Raw genomic sequence first — 20,471 nt, 5'->3', positions numbered from 1 at the left:
CAGGCCTGACGCTGGTAAAGGGGACACCTCTCCCCGGGCCCTTGCCTGTGGGAAGTGGGCCATAAGGGAGCCTCACAGTGTGGCAGGGGAAGCCTGCGTGCTTATGACCTGATGTTGATGGGGGTAAACAGGGCACAGCATGGGGAACCCCAGCTCCCCAGCCCAGGGGTGCTCCTGGGCCACTGAGCTCGGAGCCTGCCTGACGCCCTGACCCCCTCACATCTCCTCCGTGCCCAGCCCTGCGCTCCTGCTGCGGAAACATTGGAAAAACCCAGACCCTGGAGCAAAGGCCCAGCCCCAGTGGGGGCCGGGGATCATCTGCCCGCCCAGCCCGGCCCTGAAGCTGCTGCAGGAACAATGGTCCATTGTGGGGGCCACACTCTCCATTGTCTCCCCAGCTGACCCCAGGGCGCCCTCTAACAATAGGCCTGGCCAGGCAGGCCCCCACCAGCCTGGGACACCAGGGTTCAAACCCAATGCCACCCTCCCACAGCCCTGAGCCTGGTCAGCACCTGTAACAGGACAGTGAGCCACGCCCCCTCCTACCCTCCAGGTTCCTGAGCAGAGGAGGTGAGCTTGGGGCCTGGCGGGAAGGGCATTCTCAGTACCTGGTGGCCTGGGCACCATCTTGGTGTCAGGTATGGGACGCCCAGCCCAGGTTGGCATCAAGGATGTCTGTCCCTGGCAGCCCCCAGGGGTGGGGGTGAGTAACAGATGTTGACTCATCACTTGGGAGGCCTTGAACTTATACAGCTGTGGAGCCCGAAGCGAGTCTTTCTGAGAGGCTGGGCTGCCTCGGCCTGCTCAGTTACACACACCCCACCTCCCCCCACCCCTTCACCCCCCCTTGGGCCTGGCAAAGCCTCCTGCTCACAGCAGGTGCTCGGGATCCATTCAGTATTGACTGTCCCCAGGAGACGGAAGTCCAGAGAGGGTAAGCAACTTTCCCCAGGCCACACAGCTAGATGGTGCAGCGGGGTCTGAACCCGAGACCGCCCAAGTCCAGAGCCTGTGCCTTTAAAAAATATGTATTTTTATTGATTTCAGAGAGGAAGGGAGAGGGAGAGAGAGATAGAAACATCATTGGTTTCTATCCCCACACACAGGGGATCAAGCCCTCAACCCGAGCGTGTGCCCTGACCGAGAATTGAACCGTGACCTCCTGGTTCATAGGTCAACGCTCAATCGCTGAGCCACACTGGCTGGGCAGAGCCTGGGCCTTTGACATCTGTTCCACACACTGTGCCGGGTGCCCGGGAAGACAAGGGACCTTTAATGAGTCCCGTGCACTGTGACTCCCTAGAAAGGGACGCACCGAGGCAGGTCCCCCCGGATGGGGCTGTGGATGGCTCTGTGTCTCCCCAGCGTCCCCGAGAAGCTGGTAGCCCCGGGCACGCCCTGGGGTACACGGGCACACAGGGTAGAGGCCTAGCCTCCGCTGCCCCCCAAACCTGCCTCTGGCCCACACTGCGGAACGTGCCACAGGTGTGCCGGACACAGGACACAGGACACCGCAGGGCGGAGGAGGCGCAGCTGGTTTCACCGGGCCCACACTGCGGAACGTGCCACAGGTGTGCCGGACAAGGACACAGGACACCGCTGAGCAGGGTGGAGGAGGCGCAGCTGGCTTTGCCTTGACCCAGATGAGCGCCACCCCCATCTGCCACGGGGTTCGTTCTAAGTCCCAGCGACTTCCTAGGAAGTGGGGCTGGGGGAGAGGACGCAGAGGGGGGGCCGGGAAAGGGTGGGTGGAGGATGCCCAGGCCTCTGACTCCTGCCCCGCTTCAGCCAGTGGGCGGGAAAACAAGCAGCGACTGTGTGGAAAGCGAGGAATTAGGAAAAGGTCACCGTTGCCCTTTTCCCCGGGAGCGGATCTGCTTCCAAGTGAAGGGAAGGACATCAGCCTCCCCACCCCACCCGGCCCCCAAAGGGATCAGGTGGCCCCCTGGCCCAGTTCCGCCAGACAGGGCCGTCCAGAGAGGCGCCAGACCTCCGCGGACACTGCCCACCGCCCTCCTGCCCCAGCCCCTCCGCTCGCTCCCTCCACCGCAGGAACTCCGCTCCCTGCCAGCAGGGCCCTGGTGAGATGCAAACAGATTCCATGGAAACCAAATCAAATCAGACCATCAGAACACGGAGAGATCCAGGTGGAAGGAATTAGAAGCAGCCACTGCACCGGGAAAGTGACGGATGCTGTTCCCCACGCTGCCGCCCCGCCCCCCATTGGTTACATGGACTTTGGCTCCGGACGCGGAGACCGGGTCCGATTGCATCATCTGTCTCCTCCTTGAGTGACACTGAGCAAATCCCTTAAGCCCTCTCTGGGCCTGGCTCTTCAGCTATAACATGAAGACGGCAGTAATTCCTCCCGTGAAGGGCGGTTACGGATTACAGGAGACGATGCAGGAAGAGAGGTCAGCCCGGTTTCTGGGGCACAGACACCAGCTAAAGGGCTCCCGTGTTTATTGCAGATTTAGGAGTCGGAGGAGCCGAAATGGAGGACTAGCTCGACAGATCCTCTTGGCAACTTTCTCCAAACGGGTCTGGCACCTCCCGCTTGGCAGGCAAGGCCTGAGGGATGAGTGGGATGCAAATATTCCCTCGCTCCCTCCCTCCCTTGGGGGCCTTCCACAAAGCCCCCCACCTGGAGCAGAGGGGGAGGGCTGAGTCACACAGCACCTGCCAGCTTGGGGACGCTTGGATTCTAGAATTCCAGCCGAAGAAAAGAAGCTGGAACCCAAATACTCCCACCGACTCCCCTCATCAAATTGGCAAACACAGCTGCCCAGAACCTGACGCCAGACGGTCTCGGCAAAACCAGATCACAGGCGTCCTTCCTGCGGCCACGGCACCCCTGGCCAGCAGCCCACCCAGGCCCGCGCTCCCAGGGGCCAAGCCGGGGTCCTGGGAGCAACCGGCAGAACTCACAGGCCCGGGCACCAATCGATTTGCCTTAAACCGTCACCCAGGCCAAAACAAACAGCCCACCCCATGGTGATGTCAGCCGGGGAGCGATAAGGCAAGAGGCCATCTGCTCCGGCGGCTGCGCCGTCTTCTGAGACAGGCCACCCAGCCACTGGGCGAGGACCCGCCCGCAGCGTCCCGCTGCCGCTGGGCTGTGGGCTACCATATGTTGTCTATTCTGAGTCATGTGTACATCCATCCTTGACTACTCTGGGGAAGGAAGAACGAGTCCGCCTGCATCGGCACCAAATATTTTTCAAGAAGTAACGTTGGCTGCTTTCAGACACACCCAGTGAGGCCACTCTGACTCCTTAAACTCGACTCCCAAGGCACGGGCCAGACGGGGCCGTCTCCATGGGCCGTGAGAAGCTACTGAAGGAATAGATGTAAGCAGGTCCCCATGAAGGCGTCTGGACTCCAGTCCACACCAGCTCCCCCTCAGACGGTGAGCATCAGTCCATCCGAGTTCTGTGCAGGGGGCCTGCCTGGGCAGAGGGGCTTTGATAGGAAGAGCAGAGGTGAGCTGAGGTCTAGGCCCTCAGGCCCAGCTGGGCCCTCCCGTGTCACACTGCAGTGACGCATCGTGGGTGAGAGAACAGGGTGGGTCAGGCAGAGCAGGGTGCCATGGACCCTTCACTGAGGCCATGCGTGAGCCTCAGTTTCCCCATCTGTAAAGGAGGGGTGATGGTACAAGTCCCGAATGACTCAGCAGGAGAGCCGGGGAAAGCCTGGCCTGACGCATCAGAGGACGCCAACGTCCTAGCGGGCAGGCGACTGTCATTTTGTCCCTGGGCTGGCGGCCCTCGCTGCCTCCCTTGACCAGGGCTCCTCTCTGCCCCCAGCGCTGTGAGCAGTCCCCGGTAAGCGCACAGAGCACACCAGTCTCACATGGTGTAGCATCTTCCGAGGGAAACCCTACGCGACCCACAGGCGAGATGTTGGAAACTCCTGGAAATCCGGGGGAACTTCCACAAATATCATGAGTCAGCCCCATCTGGGAGCCAAACCGGAAGCAACACTGTTTTATACAAAGATGGGACTGGCGTTGACAAGGCGTCCCTCAGCAGCCACGTTCAGCTCAAAGCTGTGACTCCTCGGGAAGGCTGCGCCCATGAACAGCTGCAGGGAGAGCTCACTCCCCACCCGCCCCCCAGGCTGGCTCCAAACCCAGCCGAGGGCCTTCCCGTGCTGTAGCCTCTGCATGGACCGACCATCCCTAATCTTCTCGGGTCACGTGCCTGGCTCCATCTGTCATTCGGGTCTCGGTTCAATGTCACCTCCTCCAGAAGCCTTTCCCGACCCTCAACCTAAGGCCACCCGCACCACGTCGGCCGTTCTGTCACCTTCCACGCCCTACGGGAGCTGGAATTGTCTTGTTCACTTAATTTTTCATGTGTGTGTCTGCCGCCCCCTCCTAGGGAGTCAGAGGAGTGATTTCAGCCAAGCACACGGCTTGTTCACACCCCAGCCCTACCCCTTCCCAACCCTGAGACCTCAGGCCAGTGATTTGACCTCTCCGTGCCTCAGGTTCTCACCTGTAAAATGGGTATAAGATTCATTTCAAGCAAAAGGTGTGACACACTCAGAATGAAGCTTGGGGTACGTTCCATGCTCACTAACGCTGAGCTCTCAGTCTAGAAAGCAGGTTAAAGCAGACATTTATTAAAGGGACAAAAATGTCCCCAACTTCACAGGACGGTGCTGGGATTAACTGAGAGGGCTCAGCCCAGGCGGGTACCCAATGTGGGCGGACCTCATCCTGACTCTTCCCTGCCCCGGGAGGCCAACCTGAAGGCTGGACTCTGCTTACCAGCTACCTGTGCCCGAGGACGGGAACTCAGCGCTGGGCTTTGCAAACTGTCAAGAACAACACAAAAGTGAGGAACGATCTTCCCAGGGAACAGAAAAACGATGTGTTCCAGTTTCCAAATCAATAACCAAGATGGCAAGAATCGACACTAACCCCATGACCCAGCAATTCCACTTCCCGGCATGTACCCAAGAGAATCAGAAGCAGGGACTCAGCGAGGTACTTGTCCACCCATTAGTCACAGCAGCCAGAAGGTGGAAGCAGCCCGAGCGCCCACTGACAGAGGAGTGGATGACCCCTTGTGGCCCATCCACACGGTGAAGTATCGGCCAGCCTCCCAGGAAAGGAAGCTCTGACACGTGCTGCAGTCCGATGGGCCCTGAAGGCACTGCGTTAAGTGAAAGGAGCCAACCACAAAGTGATAAATGGTGTGGGATTCCACTTACGTGAGACACTTAAAGTCTCAACATCATAGCGACAGACAGCAGCATGGCGGTTGCCAGGGACTGCAGGGAAAGACACTTGGACGTAGTGTCTAATGGGGATTTAGCTTCAGGTTTCACAAGATGAAGAGTCTGGAGATGGGTGGTGGTGACGGCTGCCCCCAAATGTGAGCATATTGAATGCCACCCACTGAAGTGTACGCTGAACGATGGTTCAGACGGTACACTTTATATGTACTTAACTGCACACACACACACATACCCGAAGGAAAAAGACAGTCACAAGAGTTAGTAGACAGGGGGTGTTACTGACCCAGCACTGATGTGGGAAACATCATATCTGGGTCCCCGCCGTCATTGTCCTGTCTCCACCGCCACTTAAACAAGATTGGAGTGACTTGCCCCATTTCACAGATGAGGAAACTGAGGCCAAGGGGAGGTGAAGCAACTTGCTCTGCATCAAAGACCCAAGAAAGGGCAAACCCATACTTGCCTGAACATCAAACTCAGGTAGACACTTGTACACCCATTATTCACAGCAGCCAACGTTCCCAAACCCTCTGCCACTCATTCCCCTTCACCCAAGGGCAATGCCCAGACGCCCCGCCTCTGGACACGGGTGGTGGGCCAGTCACTGAAATATGGGATCCAGGAGGAAGATGGGAGTTGTCTGGGGGGAAAGGGAGCAGAATGGATGGTGGAGATGCAGCGCTCAGAGGGGCTGGAGGCGGGAGACTGAGTGATGTGCATCCGCCTGCATCTGCTCCTGACCTCCCTCTTCTCTGGGAAGCCCACAGGGCCCCGCTGTGTCCAGGCTTCCTGTCCCATCCCCAGGGCCCAGCACAGCCTGGGGCCCCCAAACTTTGGGATCACTATTGAGTCCAGAAATTACAGGTCCTGAGGTTCTGAGCCGCCCCTCAGCCAAGAGAGCCAGCCCACTGTCCTGAACGTTTGTTCTTGGACAACACTCAAGAGGCAGCCGTTCCCACCGCCTGAGGCCAGCCCTGAGCAGCGATGGAGCCAGTGAGCCACGGAGAAGCCCGGGCAGAGCCCAGGCAGAACCGAAAACATCGAGCCTGCTTCTGCTCCCTCCCATCACAGGGTCCCAAACCCACCCACTGCTCCCTATCCCCCCACCCCCCACAGCTCTGCCCAGATCGACAGTGTCCAGGGGGCCGTGGGGAGTTGTTGCCACAGGCTTCCCTGGCCAGAACTCCAACCAGCTGCTCTGCAGGGAGGAGCCAAGTGTGAGAAACTAGCTCCCCCTCTCCCCTCGCCCCCAGTGTCTGAACCATGATCTACTTCGCACCAGTGGGAGGAGGAGGGAGAGAGAACACAGTGGGAAGGGGAGGGCGTCCACAGCCTCTACTTGCCTGAACATCAAACTCCTGCAGGAGGCCGGTGATGGTCTGTGGAGAGAAGAGGGAGATGGTCAGTTTCATCAAGGTTCCTTGCTTCTCCAAGGCCTGAGCCTGGATCTACCCTCCCTCCTCTGCGGAGCCTCCCTAATTCCTCACAAAGGGAGACTTTTCATCTCAAAGAACAGTCTGGCAGGAAAGGAGACACATTAGCTGGGTTCCTTTTTAACTACTGCCTCGGTGCGAAAAAGATCTGAAGGTCTCAGCTGACCACAAGCTTGTGAGAGACAAGACTGTAATTACCTATGACCTGGTCTCCTGACCTCCACCCATGTGCTACTCTTTTAAATCTCTCCTCACATTTCTTCCCTGGCTGCCCGTCTTCTGGATTAAAATTCAGTCTCTCGTGAGTGGACACGGAGAACAGAGACCTCTACGCATTTCCCTCAGTCCTACAATTCTGTTTCCAGCCCAAAGCCCATCTCGCCCCAGAGCTATCCGCATGTGGAGCACGCACGGTGAACAGCATGGGCCAGCAGACGAAGGCCCACCACCTGCTTTTGTAAATAAAGTTTCATTGGAACACAGCAAGCCTGTTCACTTCCATGTTGCTATGGCTGCCTTCATGCCGTAATCGTGAAGCTGAGTGGTTGCCACGACGGTATGGCCCGCAGAGCCTACGGTAGTTCCTATGTGGCCCTTCACAGAACACGCTTGCAGACCCTGAATGTACCATCATAACAAGGGTTTGGCAGCTTCTAAACGCAGCTGCCACCCACGCGGGCGGCTCCCCTCCCATCAGAGATGAATGTCTGTGTCCGTAAAACTCAGAAGGGAAAGTCTGTGACGCGACCGAGCTAAACCAGAGCGGCCACACCAGCGTCACCAAGGAGCCCGATGAGCAGTCCGTTCACCACGGGCAGCTGGTCTGGCTTGGCTCCAGGCCCCGCCCACAGTGTAACTACGTGACCGAGGACATATTACGCTCCACGAGACTCAACTTCCTCTTCTGTCAAACGGGAACAACCCCAGAAGCCAGTTCCCATCCTGCTGTTAGCACGAGAGAACCCGAGGGACGCGGTGGCCCAGGCTCGCAGGACCTGGTCTTCATGCTGATTCCTACTTGGAAAGCACTTGGTTGACCTTAGAACAGGGGTGGGGAATGTCCGGCCCGCGGGCCGTGTAAGGCCCTCGAAATCATGGGGTCTGGCCCTGCCAAGGCATTAGGGGTGAGTTCATGAAATGCTTGGCCAAATACAGGCTAGTTTTTAAGTTGATAATTTTGTATGGCCTGTGAATGATGTGATAAATATCCAAGTGGCCTTTGGCAAAAAAAATGGTTCCCACCCCTGCCTTAGGGTAACTTCACTTTTGAGCCTGAACTTTGCATTTTTGAAAAGAGGCATCATCACAGGCAGTGTTGCCTCTCAGTGAGAGCTGGGAAGGGAACATGGTTTAAAATACGACGTCATTTCTACAGCAAATGTGAAGGCTCGTCGCATTTCCGTAATGTAAAGCCAACGTCAGAAAGGCCAGGCCAGGAGGGACTTGCCTGCTCGGCCGCAGGGCAGGGCCGGCTCTTTCCCAGGGAGGCCTGGCTGACATGAAAGGTTTGGCCGACAAGATGATAAGAGCTGTAGCAGCAGGAGCTCAGGCGCACAGCTTATCTCCTCCGCGCCAGGCGGCAGCAGCCCACTCCGTCCTCACTGTGGCCCCAGGACATGAGTCCCAGTGTCACTGGTGTAAAGCTAGGGAACTGGAGCATGAAGGTTGACGCGTTTGCCAGCGGTGGACAGAGCTGCCGAGTGTGAGGGACAGGATCTGAAGCCAGGCAGGCGGGCCCCAGGGGATGTGTGTGACCTTCACCTCGAAACGAGGGGGTAGACAGAGCCTGTGGGCAGTGGGCTTCCGGTCGCATGTTCCAGAACCACAGATGTCAGAGGTGGGGGGCGCCTAGAGGAGCTCTAGTTCAAGGCCCTCCTTTGCATATGGGATCAGGGAGGTGTGGGCAGAGAAGCCCAGATTGTGGGCAGGGGCCCGGCCCCCAGTGCCAGAGCTGGGCCTGGAACAGGTACCTTTGTGCCTCTGCACACCTGGACAAGGAGACCCGTGGAAACAAGGAAGTAGTGGACACGTGTGTGTGTGTACGTGTTCATGTTGTGCACACACGTGTGCCCTTGTATGACTGTGCATGTGATGGGGGGACCAGGAGCATCTCCACTCACCTCCCCTTTCTCCACCAAAGGCTTCACCTCGGCCAGGTCCACGTCCTGCAGCTCCCGAGACATGTCCCTGCTGTCACCTGCCTGGGAGGGGACAAAGGCCAGGAGGTTAGCACTTCCTGCTGAGAGATGGTTCCTGAAGGAAGCAGATCAGAGGCTCGAAAACGAGCCCTCACTCTGCCCCGCAGCTTCTACCTTCTGCACCTGTCACCAGGCCCCTCCTACAGGCCATAAGGCCCCTCCTACAGGCCACAAGACCCCTCCTACAGGTCATCAGACCCCTCCTACAGGCCACCAGGCCCCTCCTACAGGTCACCAGGCCCCTCCTACAGGCCACAAGGGCCCTCATACCCACATCACCATCCCAGCCTTGCCACTGAGACAGGAACTGAGGCTCATGGACGCCACCACGTTGCTAATGAAACAGACAGATTGATTCTCAGAACCAGTCCTCACATCCAGTCCAGACCCCCCACCACCCAGGACATTTTCGCTGCATTTTAGAAGGAGAACTGCATCCCCAGGTTGACAGCCAAAAGGGGACCGGAGGTCACGGGAGGCCCGCCATGTGCAGGCATGGCACACACTTCCTCCTCCTTCACCCTCCCAGTGTCCCCAGCAGGGGCAGCCTCCAGCCCGGGGCCTGCCAGGCTGGAGGTGGGATTTTCAAACAAAAGGAGCCAAAGCAGCTGGGGTTGGGGGCCAGAGGAGGCCCCACTGGCTGTGGCGCGGCAGGAGCAGAGGACGGAGGTGAGGAACAGGGTCCCAGAAGGTGGATCTGCCGTCACCCACTCCCCAGGAGCCGGGCTTGGGCGGGGCGTGTACTGAGCACACGCCCGGGAGCTTGGTCTGGGAGCTGGAGATATAAACATTTATTCTCAGATAAAGGCAAGTGAAGCCCCCACCAACACTGGGCGAGGCACACAGTCCCAGAGTGAGGGTGAGCGCCACAGCCGGCGGCAGGGACAGGGAGGAAGCGGCAGGCGTCCAGGTCCCCGCTCACAGACCTGGCCTCCTGCATCCTGGACCGACCAGGCAACCTGCTGAAGACCAGGCCGGCGAGGCCCTCCACTGTCATGCTCCGGAGCAGAAACCCAGGCCCCCAGCTCCCCAGGGCCCCACGGCGCCACGCCGGAGAGAGCGCAGCCTCTGAAATCCCACCAGGGGGGCTGGTCCGAGGCCCGGCTCCCGGAACCCCCAGGACCCTCCTGGCGAGGCCTCTCAGAGGTCAGCCGGCAGCACAGCCCGGCCGCCTCCTCCCGCCCCGGCACTGACACGTGGCATTCTGGGGGCAGATCCCCTGCGACGCTCTGGTCTGGGCCCCATATAATTCCCCCCAGTCGATAACCAGCCCCACAGGAATGCCTTTATGCGGCCTTTGGAGTCCAGGTTCCAGAACATTCTGAAAACAAAGTCGGTTTTATATTTGCCAGCATTCCTGGGCAGCGGCCAGCCTGGAGGCCGGAGGCATGAAAAGCCGAGGTCGGACAGCCCTGCTAACTCAGCGTGTTCGTGGTCCCGAGACTCTGGCCCCACGGCCACGTCGCCTACACAGACTAGAGAGCCTTCCAGAAGCCCAGGCAGTGCCACCCCTCCTGCAGAGAGTGACAGGACCCAGGGTGGGAGTGGGGTCTGCCACTGTGCCCTGGCCGGGCTCAGGCAGCCCTTCTTCAGCACCCCCCCCCAACCCCCAGCCCTTCTTCAGCCCCCCACAACTCCCAGGCCTTCTTCAGCCCCCACCCCCCAACCCCCGTGGGCTCCAAGGAGGGGAAGCCTAATTGTATCGCTACCTGCCCCATACACACTCACACTCTCACATTCTCACACACACTCCTGGCATTACACCAGGTGCAAAGTGAGGCCACCACTCACTTGCTGAATAGATGAACAGGGTTTATGCAGCTTAATAGCAAGGCCTGTGTTTAAATTCACTCTTTTTTAAAATATATATTTTGGTTGATTTCAAAGAGGAAGGGAGAGGGAGAGAGAGAGAAACATCAACAATGAAAGAGAATCTTTGATCAGCTGCCTCCTGCATGCCGCCTACTGGGGATAGAGCCACAACCCAGGCATGTGCCCCTGACAGGAATCAAACCCAGGACCCTTCAGTCTGCAGGCTGATGCTCTATCCACTGAGCCAAACCAGCTAGGGCTAAACTCAGAGGCTGAAAACTGGCCAGTCTCCCTTAAATATTTGAGAATTGCTGAGTATGGAGCCGGAGGGGGCTCATGGAGCCCAGCCTTGTGATGGAGATATTTTTTTTAAATATATTTTTATTGATTTCAGAGAGGAAGAGAGAGACAGAACATCCATGGTGAGAGAGAATCACTCATCGGCTGCCTCCTGCACACTCCACACTGGAGATCGAGCCCGCAACCCGGGCACGTACCCTGACCGGGAATTGAACCGTGACCCCCTGGTTCACAGGTCACCGCTCACCACTGAGCCATGCCGGCGGGCTGGAGACACCTGTGTCATGACTGGGAGATGCTACTGGCGTCCAGTGGGGGGAGACCACGATGCTGATGATCAGCTAATCATCCGAAGGGGCACAGCACAGTCCCCGAGCAGAGTCCTCTGGCCCCTACAGCTGAGGCTGACACCCTGGTTACACCGGGAAGCGCCCCAGGACCCCGAGCCTGCAGGGAGACGGAGCACAGCAGAGGCAGCCTCTGCACTCTTTGTCCCTGGGGGTGGGGGCGCTGCAGGCCTGGGACGGCCTGCCTTTAATGAGTGCAAATGCCCGGGCAGGGAGGGCGGGGCCAGGCCCTCCATCTAGGTCACTGCCCGCATGCCCAAGGCTGCCCACTCCGGGGCAATGGGCAGGGAGACAGCTGGCTGCCCCATCCTGCCAACCTGGGCCGGTTGAAGGCCAACACCTGCCCTATCTCTGTTGCCTTGAACTCTGCAAACGTGTATTTCTGAGGCTGTTTGTCTAAAGCAAATCTTATAAGGAAGTTCCAATATAAAAAAACAGATTTACATACACCCTTCCCCCCAAAAAGGGGGTGGGGAAACAGACATGCTTTGGATGAAGCCAGGGAAAAAAGCTTGCCCCCTCTCCAGCAGCCCCAGGTTCCCCCTCCCTCCCACCTGCCCCTACCCCATGAGGCAAGACCTGGCCTCAAAGAACCTGGGGTTCAGGAAGCTCAGTTCCAAACCGTGACTCATCCAGACGTGGCTTCCTGGGCCAGGCCCTCATTTGCCCAGCACGGAGCGAAGCACCCGTAACAGCCTTGTGGACGGGGCCCTACCATGTGACAAGCGGGGGCATGGCCACGAACCAGCAGACCCGGTCCTGGCCCGCGGAGCCCCCATCTCATGGGGCAGGTACGCCCCGGGGTCCCCCAGCACCGCCCACTCATCGGGCCAATCCTGACGGGCCTGCCCCACGAGGCCACGCTGTCCTGCAGGCTGGGGCGGATGTGGCCTCTGTGACCGCCATATCTCCAGGGCACAGTTCCCCACCCCGACCCAACCTGCCCACCCTGGGCCTGGGTGGGTCATCGTTGGTGGTGGAGGCTGGCACTACACTGCAGGTCAGCAGCCCCCTGGCCTCCAGATGCACACACCCACCTTCCCCTCCCCCGGTGAGAACCGAAAACATCTGTGCACTTTGCCAAATGCCCTCTGGGGGCAAAACCGCCCTGGTTAGGAACCACTGGCCTAGGGCGGTTCCTGTATGAATGCAGAGTATCTGGTAGATCTGACTCTTATTCTATCACGTGTGCCCACACACCCACTCACACACTCACACACTCACTCTCACACACTCACACACACACTCACACTCTCACACACACTCTCACACTCACATTCTCACACACACACTCACATTCTCTCACACACACACTCATGCTCTCACACTCTCACACACACACACACACACACACACACACACACTCACACTCTCACACACTCACACACTGGCCAGCTGCAGGTTTCTGAGGACGAGGCTGAAGTCCCAGGGGTTGGAGGCACATCCTGAGATGGGTCAGCACAGATGGGTGGCCTGGACGAGAGGCCGCTATGCTGTGTCACACTCTACTGCTTCGTCTCGCTCTCCCTCCAGAAATTTCACTGTGGGTTCAAATGCACAACCCCAAGACCAGGAGGCCCACAGGAAGGAGCAGGTCCCGCGTGGACACTGCCTTGTAGGCAACGCTGATCTCCTTCACTGGGAGGGAGGGGCGGTGGGGGGGTTACCTGGTTGGGGCTGCTCCGCTGATGCCCCCCCACCGCCCACACCAGGGGTCACCCCCCGCCGCTCAAGGCCCTGCTTGGCTCAGCAGGTTCTGCCCTGGGCTTGAGGCCGAGCGCTGGATGCCAGTGCCCGCACCCCCCTCTGCCGCCTCCTGGAAAGTCCCAGCCCAGAATGTCGGGCTGAAAAGGGCCAAGGTCATCATTCAGCAGACCGGGTGGCAGGGCAAGGCCACATGCAGCGCCGTGGGTAGGAGCCCAGATGTCCCCTCCCGGGCCTCCCGCTCCACCGAGCAGGAGGGTGGATGGTGCGGTCCCTCCAGGAAGCGCAGGCGGAAGGCCCCCTAGACAGGGAGTTAGTCGGCCCGGGCTCCTTCCGCTAAAACCCACTCAGTGCCAAGACCGGGGCCCACGTCACCCGCCAGCTGCCAGACGGGTTCCTATCACCACGTCTTCCTTTCGCTCTGCCCTCCCAGAAGGAATTCAGAGAAAACCAACGTCAGATAAGCGGCAGGTGGCCAGGAGCTAGGGGAAGACTGGAGGGTCAGACCTGGCCGTCATCATGTATTAGATCTGTGATTCCCAACAAGTTATCTAACCTCTTAGCCTCGGTTTGCTCACCTGTAAAATGGGCATAAATAATCCTGCTCCCGGTGAGTACCAGTGGGGCTTAAACTCTGGCACATAGAACCTGCTAAATAGCTGCTTAATTAACCAGTGCAGTTTCCCTTCCTGGTTGCCTCAGAGACCAGGGACATCTATGAGGACACAGCCTGTGTTTTATACGCCGTTAGCCTCACAGCGATCCAGCAAGGATAGGGGCGGGGCGGGGGGAGACACAGAAGACGCCTGGCAAACACCACATGAGTTTTCAACGATCAGACCCAAGGTGCCACCTCGGGGGTCTCCTCTCCATTAGCGACGCTGGTCCCTGAGTAAGGAAGGCCCAGGGGCTGGGCAGATCCCTTTCCAGTCCAACAGGCCCAGGGAACAGTCAGCAAGGAGCTGGGCCTCCTGGCTTCCAGGGGAAGCCAAGCCTGGGATTTGCCGGGAGAAGGCAAGACCGTGACCCCGAGGACCGGAGGGCAGCGGGCAGAGGCACCTCGGGCACGCTGAGGCCGCCTGAGAGCTGAAGAATTGTGAAGAGAGGGACCCAGCCCGCCATTCTCAAAAGCCACTGTGCAGCAGCGGGAACCCTGGCTTAGGAGTCGGGCGTGGGAACGCCGCCACCCTCTCGCCACATGACTTTGACCATGGCATTCATCCCCCATCTGTAAAACAGGCAGCCTGTGCTCCACGCGCATCACATGGTCCATGAGAAACTTGGGCGGATGGAAACCGAGGCGGGACAGGGCTGCGCAAAGAGGCCCAGACACAGGTGTCTCGCCAGGGCGCGGCCCAGCTCAGCGCTGCCTGGATCTGCCTGGGAGTCCCTGTCCTGCTCCTGACGCAGGCCCCTCGCTGTCTGAGACGGGAGCCTCCCTCCAGCTCAGGCACCCAGGGGCACCCACCTAGGGCACTTCGGGGCACACACCCTCTTCAGCAAGCCCTCCTGGGCCCCTGGAACTTCCAAGATGGGGGCAGAGGTGGTGTCCGGCCGAGAAACATCCCCGACACGTGCAGGGGTCTCCGGGATGCGGCCACCCCAGCAGGACTGGCCCAGGAGCAACCCACACGGACGCCCATGATCCCAGCAACTGGGGCGACTTCTGTGGGGCTTGCTGGTCTCCGAACTCTGCCCTCCCTTTGAGCAACCCTAGCAAATAGGCACCATTTCATGGATGGGGAAACTGAGGCACAGAGACGGTAGGAAATGTGCCCCGGGTCACTGAGCGTCACGCTGGCACAGGTGAAAACAACCCTCACAGCTCAGAGGACCATGACCTCCGCTCGCAGTAAATGTGCACACACACTGTGCGCCCACCTTAGCCGAGGTAGGATGCTCTAAGGAAGGGAGCTGGGGGGAGCTGGGGGGGCTGAGGAGGGGCTCACCAGCATCTCCCCCCACCCTCCAAAGTCCCCAGGGTGCCGCCACGAGCAGGTCAGGCTTCAGGCAAAGCCCACCGCTTAGATTTCCCTCTTCTCCCTTTGAAGGACTCAGAGGGCTCCTGGAACTGCCAACTCCACACTTTAAAAGAGCGGCCACGGCTTCATTCTGCAAGGAGGCCCGGGCGGGTGGGTGTCATCATCCCAGCTCATGGGGGGAGGGGGGGGACCTGAGGCTCAAGAGCAAAGGCCCACGTGACTCCCTAAAAGCCTGACTGCTTCCCAGGGGGAAAGATGGAAAACTGCCCCTAGGATGTGGGTGCAGGTGTGGGGGGAGCGCAGGGGGGGGTTGGGGGGACCACGGCCTCCTGGAGTCCTCTAATGAGGCAGAGAGAGATTTCTGACAACTGGCATCGACTGTGACTGGCAGCACCGGCCCGGCTGCTGTCCGCTCCGCAGCACGCGGCTCCCAAGCCACAGTTCTTTCCAGCTCACTGGGCGCTTCTAGGACGAGCGGGAGAGGGGCTCAGCATCTTCCCGAAGGTTCCAGAGAACAGGCCGGGGCCCCATGGGCCTCATGGAAAGCAGCCTTGGGGTACGCCCTGGACACCCCACCTTGCTGTGGATATGTTCTCCGGTCCTTTCTTTGCCAAAGAGGTTTTGGCGACAAGCTGCAGGGCCATTCACGGGTTTCTGGATGCTTTCTGCACATTTGAAACTCGGGGCCTTCACGCTCAAGATCTTTTTCTTTCTTTTTTAAATAATATGTTTTTTATTGATTTCAGAGAAGAAGGGAGAGAGAGATAGAAACATCAATGATGAGAGAGAATCATGGATCGGCTGCCTCCCACAGACCCCACACTGGAGGTCAAGCCCGCAACCCGGGCACGGGCTCTGACCGGGAATGGAACCGGGACCTCCTGGTTCATAGGGCGATGCACAACCACTGAGCCCCGCCAGCCGGGCTCTCAATGTTTCTTCTTATATAATCAACCTCGTCAACAATTAGGACCTTCGAGAACGCCCTCCAGTTTCGGGGAAGGAAGGTGGAGAATAAGCTCTCAAAGTCCACGCAGTGATAGTTGAGAAGACAACCAGACCAGGAATTCCCGGGGCGCCCGGTGCTTTGCACGGAGCCTGCAACTCGGCAGCATTCAAGGAATGCTCTGGTGTGGCAAGAACGGAGCAGGAACGCTGCACAGCAGGAGCGTGCTAATGGCACGCGTCCCCCGGGTGCAAGGCTGGAGCTGGCACGGCATTCCTCTGTGCTCTGGTGTGGCAAGAACGGAGCAGGAACGCTGCACAGCAGGCCGCCCCGACGGCACGCGTCCCCTGGGTGCAAGGCTGGAGCTGGCACAGCATTCCTCTGTGCTCCCCGGAGCCCAGGCCCGCGGAGAGGCGGGGAGAGGGTCTGGGCCCAGGTAGCAGGAAGCAGAGGGTCAGTGGTCATCACTGCCCATCCCCTTCTCTGCAGCGCCACCCCGAAACCTGCAGGTAGCTGCTCGGTGGAGTTTTGGCAGCTGGAACAATTTTTTCTAAAATATCTTTTTATTGATTTGAGAGAGAGAGAAAGGGAGAGGGAAAGAGAGATAGAAATATCTATGCAAGAAGAACATCAATCGGCTGCCTCCTGCACACCCCCTATTGGAGACTGAGTGGGCAACCCGGGCATGTGCCCCGACTGGGAATCGAACCCGTGACCTCTTGGTGCATGGGCCGGAGCTCAACCCACTGAGCCACACTGGCCAGGAGGTAGCAGGAACGATTTGTTTGACAGACTGTCTGAGGCAGGGGTGGGGAACGTCCGACCAGCCAGCCACATAAGGCCCACAAAACCATGTGGTCTGGCCCTGCCAAGGCAGTAGGGGTGAGTTAATGAGATGTTTGACCAAATAACGCAGGCTGCTTTTTAAGTGGATCATTTTGTATGGCCCGCGAATGACGTTATAAACATCCCAATGGCCCTCCCTGCCCCTGGTCTGAGGAGACGCGTGTAATAACCAGAAGCCGAGGCCACGGGTCAGGCTACAGGGTTTTTCTGTGAATCTGGGGGACAAGGCTGAGCTCGCTGGACGGCCCGGGAGGTAGTGTGTTGAACGCACACAAACGGGGCCAGTGTTCGCGGAGGAAGTGGAACCAGATTCTTCCTACAAACCCTGTGACCCGAGATGGGATGCTTGCCACGGCGACAGCGTCCTCCCCGCCATGGCCCTTCCACCCTCCGTCCGGGGGGGGGGGGCCTTCCGACCTTTCCTAACACTGTGGCCCGAGGCCTCTCCTTCTCGAATGGAGGTTTCCTTCTGACCCACTCGGAGTGCCTGCTCAGCGCCAGGCCCTCGGGCCCCAGGGGTTGAGGAGAGAAACACAGTCCAGAATGGTCCAAGGAAGGCAACATGGGGAGCCGGAGGGCGCCCAACCCCGTCTGCAGGACAGACAGCGTCTGGAGAGAGCAGGGAGCCGGGCAATGGTGTGGACAGGGGGCAGGGTGAAGGTCCCGGGCTGGAGCCTTACAAAGACCTCATCCTCAAGAATGCCTCTTGTACCCACACTCAGAGGGGCTGCCTAGAACCTTCTCAAAGCCAAGGGGTTGGAGCCGGGCTCAGGATGGGGCAACAGGATGAAAGCCCGGTCCCCACCACCTCTGTAAGCGGAGCTGCCCCTGGGTGTGAAAGCCCGGTCCCCACCACCTCTGTAAGCGGAGCTGTCCCTATACATGTGAGACTTGTTCGGAGGTCTCCACGGGCCTAAGGAGGCGGGAGTAGAAAGTGGATGAACTCCGGCACGGGCATTCCAGACGGCTACGGAGTCTCGTTTGCTCCCACCTCAGTTGGAGGAACGCCCCCTGAAGCTGTAAGTCTCCAGAAGGGTCCCCAGAGGTGGGCGGGGTGGGCAGGAATTGTCAGGAAGGAAGGTCAAAGACCGGATCCCACACAGACCTGCCGGTGGCCCCGAATTCTGTAATCTGTTCCATTCCGTGTTGCCAACGCAGGCACCCAGGGGCCCAGGTCTCTTCTCGCAGGACACCCACCCGGAGCATCATTGGGCTCCACTGGCACCCAAGCACCCCCTCCTCTGTGCACACCCCCTTCAGCAAGCCTGTGCCGGCCCAGCGGGAGGCCAGGCAGTGTTCGGGAACTCATCCTCGGGTCTGCAACAGAGCCTGACACACAGCAGTCCCTGTCGTCAGCTGCAGAGAGAAGGGACAAATAGGAGGGGCAGGCTCGGGACCAGACTGAGACCAGGAGGCAGGAAGGGCAGCTTGCAATGAACCAGGACACCAGGTCCATGGTCCAAAGACAGGCCCAGGTCCCTAGCCCTGACGCAGGCCGAGGAGATGCCTTGAGGTCATGTGTGGGAATTACTGGCAGAAACCTACGTGGTGTTCCCACAGACTGAGCCCTATTCTCAACTCTTGAACATGAATTAACTCAGTTAATACTACACGTCCTCATGAGGCCAAGGGTATGATTCTCATTTTCCAGGGGAAGAAACTGAGGCACCGAGCCCCTAATTGCCTGTCTATGCCTCTCACCCCAGCAGCTCTCCAATCACCCCAACGTGTCAGGGAAAAGAACACCGGTTTTCAAGTCCGACTCTCTGGGTTCAAAGCCTGGCTCTCCCACTCTGAGCCCCGTGGCTACAGGCGAGTCCCTTCAAAGCCCTGGCTTCAGTTTGCTCATCCATTCAGTGGAGCCAACGCAGCTGAGGCAGAACCAGAGCTGTTTCGAGGACATTAGGGGTGAGGGGATGCGGCAGCTGACCTGGAGAGAGATGTCCTGCCCCTCCCCTGACCCCTCCCACTGGAATATTAGATGCTGAGTCATCGCCCTGGCTTCCTTTGGGAGGCTCAGGGAACTTGAGTCATGCCTTGGATGGGGTTCCCTGGAGCTGGGTCCCATCAGAGAAGCACAATGGAACCCTTCCTTCCCATCCACACCAAGGCAGCTCAGGCCGGGAGGTTCCGGGCACCCTAGGGGCCCCAGCTCAGATCAGATCTTCAGTCCAACCTGGAGGGGGCAGCCTGGACCCAGCAGCCACCCCTGGGCAGGTAGCGAGGGAGGAGGGAGGAGGGAGGAGGGAGGCGGGAGGCGTGCGGCACTCTTTCTCGCCAGACTGCTTCTGTTCGTGACTCAAGAACACCTGCTGTACACTAAACACACGGAAACACACGAAACCCGCCCACATACTGTCCGGGACGTTTCCTCAACAGAAACTCCTCGAGATCGATTGACTTCTACCCTCTGATAGCATCTCCAATCCCTCCAATCCCCACAGGAGCGGGGTCTGGAGAGGCAGGTTCCAGTGCTACCTGGGCTTTGGCGACTTGCTCCCTGTCACTGGGCCTCAGTCCCCAGCTGTAAAATGGGAAGAAGGGGGACCAGCCAGGTGTGCGAATGTGTAGCTCCATCCATTCCAAGTGATCCAAGCAACGGCCGGCAGACCTGGCCTTGCCGGCTGCCCCAGGAGAAGCCAAACCCCGTGCTGTCCTGTCCGCGGAGACCACCTGGGCATCCAGTGCCCGAGCTCCTCCCCCGTGCCAGGCCCTGGGCCAGGCGCCAGGTGACAGGGCGCGGCCAGCACAGCCTTCCTCCTCACCCTCCTGCAGCTCATCCTGGAGGTCACAGGTCAGGGGCACCCCAGCTTTCACTCCTGATACCAGATCCCTGTTCCTCCGGAGGTGTCTCACAATTCCTGACTCTCCCTAACCCGCCCCCAGCCTGTGCCACCCCAGCACTGGGCACCCAGGCCTGTGGTCTGTGCCTCCCCCACTTCTCCCCTGGCTGGTGAGCCCCTTGCAGGCAGGCTCTGGGCTTGCTCTCTCTGTCCCTTGCTTATTTCTATTCGCCTTCGGGAAACTTAGTAAAGACGCTAACAGGAGCAGGCAGGGCTAGACGGTGTGCCCTGAAACCGGGTTTTCATAGCACGAAGGTTTGCATTTAGACGTTTGTTCCTTCGAGGTGGCTGAGAAGCTTGGTACGGCGGGTGTGGTACGGGGGGGACTGAAGCCCTCCCCTTGGCCACCGGCCGGGTTCTCTTAGAACAGCGGTTCTCAACCTGTGGGTCGCGACCCCTTTGGCGGTCCAACGACCCTTTCACAGGGGTCGCCTAAGACCATCCTGCATATCAGATATTTACATGACGATTCATAACAGTAGCAACATTACAGTTATGAAGTAGCAATGAAAATAATTTTATGGTTGGGTCACAACATGAGGAACTGTATTTAAAGGGCCAGGAGGTTGAGAACCACTGTCTTAGAACATTCCATCTTTCCCAGGAACCTAAGGGCACCCAACAACCTCAAGTGCCCAGGACATCTGTGAAGAGTTGGTCTTGGCCATGATAAGGGCTGCCCCACACCGGCTGCCAGGCACCTCCCCCTCCCCCGCCACAGATGGGGGCTGCCGCTGCCCGCAGGGGTGTCTGACAACAGAGGCAGAGGCGACAGACAGCAGAATTGGGCGGGCGGGGGGAGCTTGTATGTTG

General features: G+C 59.0%; 1 protein-coding gene across 1 annotated transcript in view; it reads right to left on the bottom strand.

Moving 5' to 3' along the window:
• The window catches only part of NDRG1 (N-myc downstream regulated 1), a 56,905-nt gene that overhangs the window by 35,179 nt on the left and 1,255 nt on the right, over positions 1-20,471 (bottom strand). The window contains exons 2-3 of the mRNA XM_014544982.1: positions 8,801-8,881; positions 6,591-6,626 (exon numbers count right to left, since the gene is read on the bottom strand). Of these exons, the coding sequence (XP_014400468.1) occupies positions 6,591-6,626; positions 8,801-8,863 (99 nt within the window). The 5' untranslated portion in view covers positions 8,864-8,881. The remainder of the gene's footprint in view (positions 1-6,590; positions 6,627-8,800; positions 8,882-20,471) is intronic.

Source organism: Myotis brandtii, unplaced genomic scaffold, assembly GCF_000412655.1.
Source record: "Myotis brandtii unplaced genomic scaffold, ASM41265v1 scaffold390, whole genome shotgun sequence".
Lineage (NCBI taxonomy): Eukaryota > Metazoa > Chordata > Mammalia > Chiroptera > Vespertilionidae > Myotis > Myotis brandtii.
Note: the sequence above shows the minus strand (reverse complement) of the source record. Positions and strands in the feature narration are given on the sequence as shown.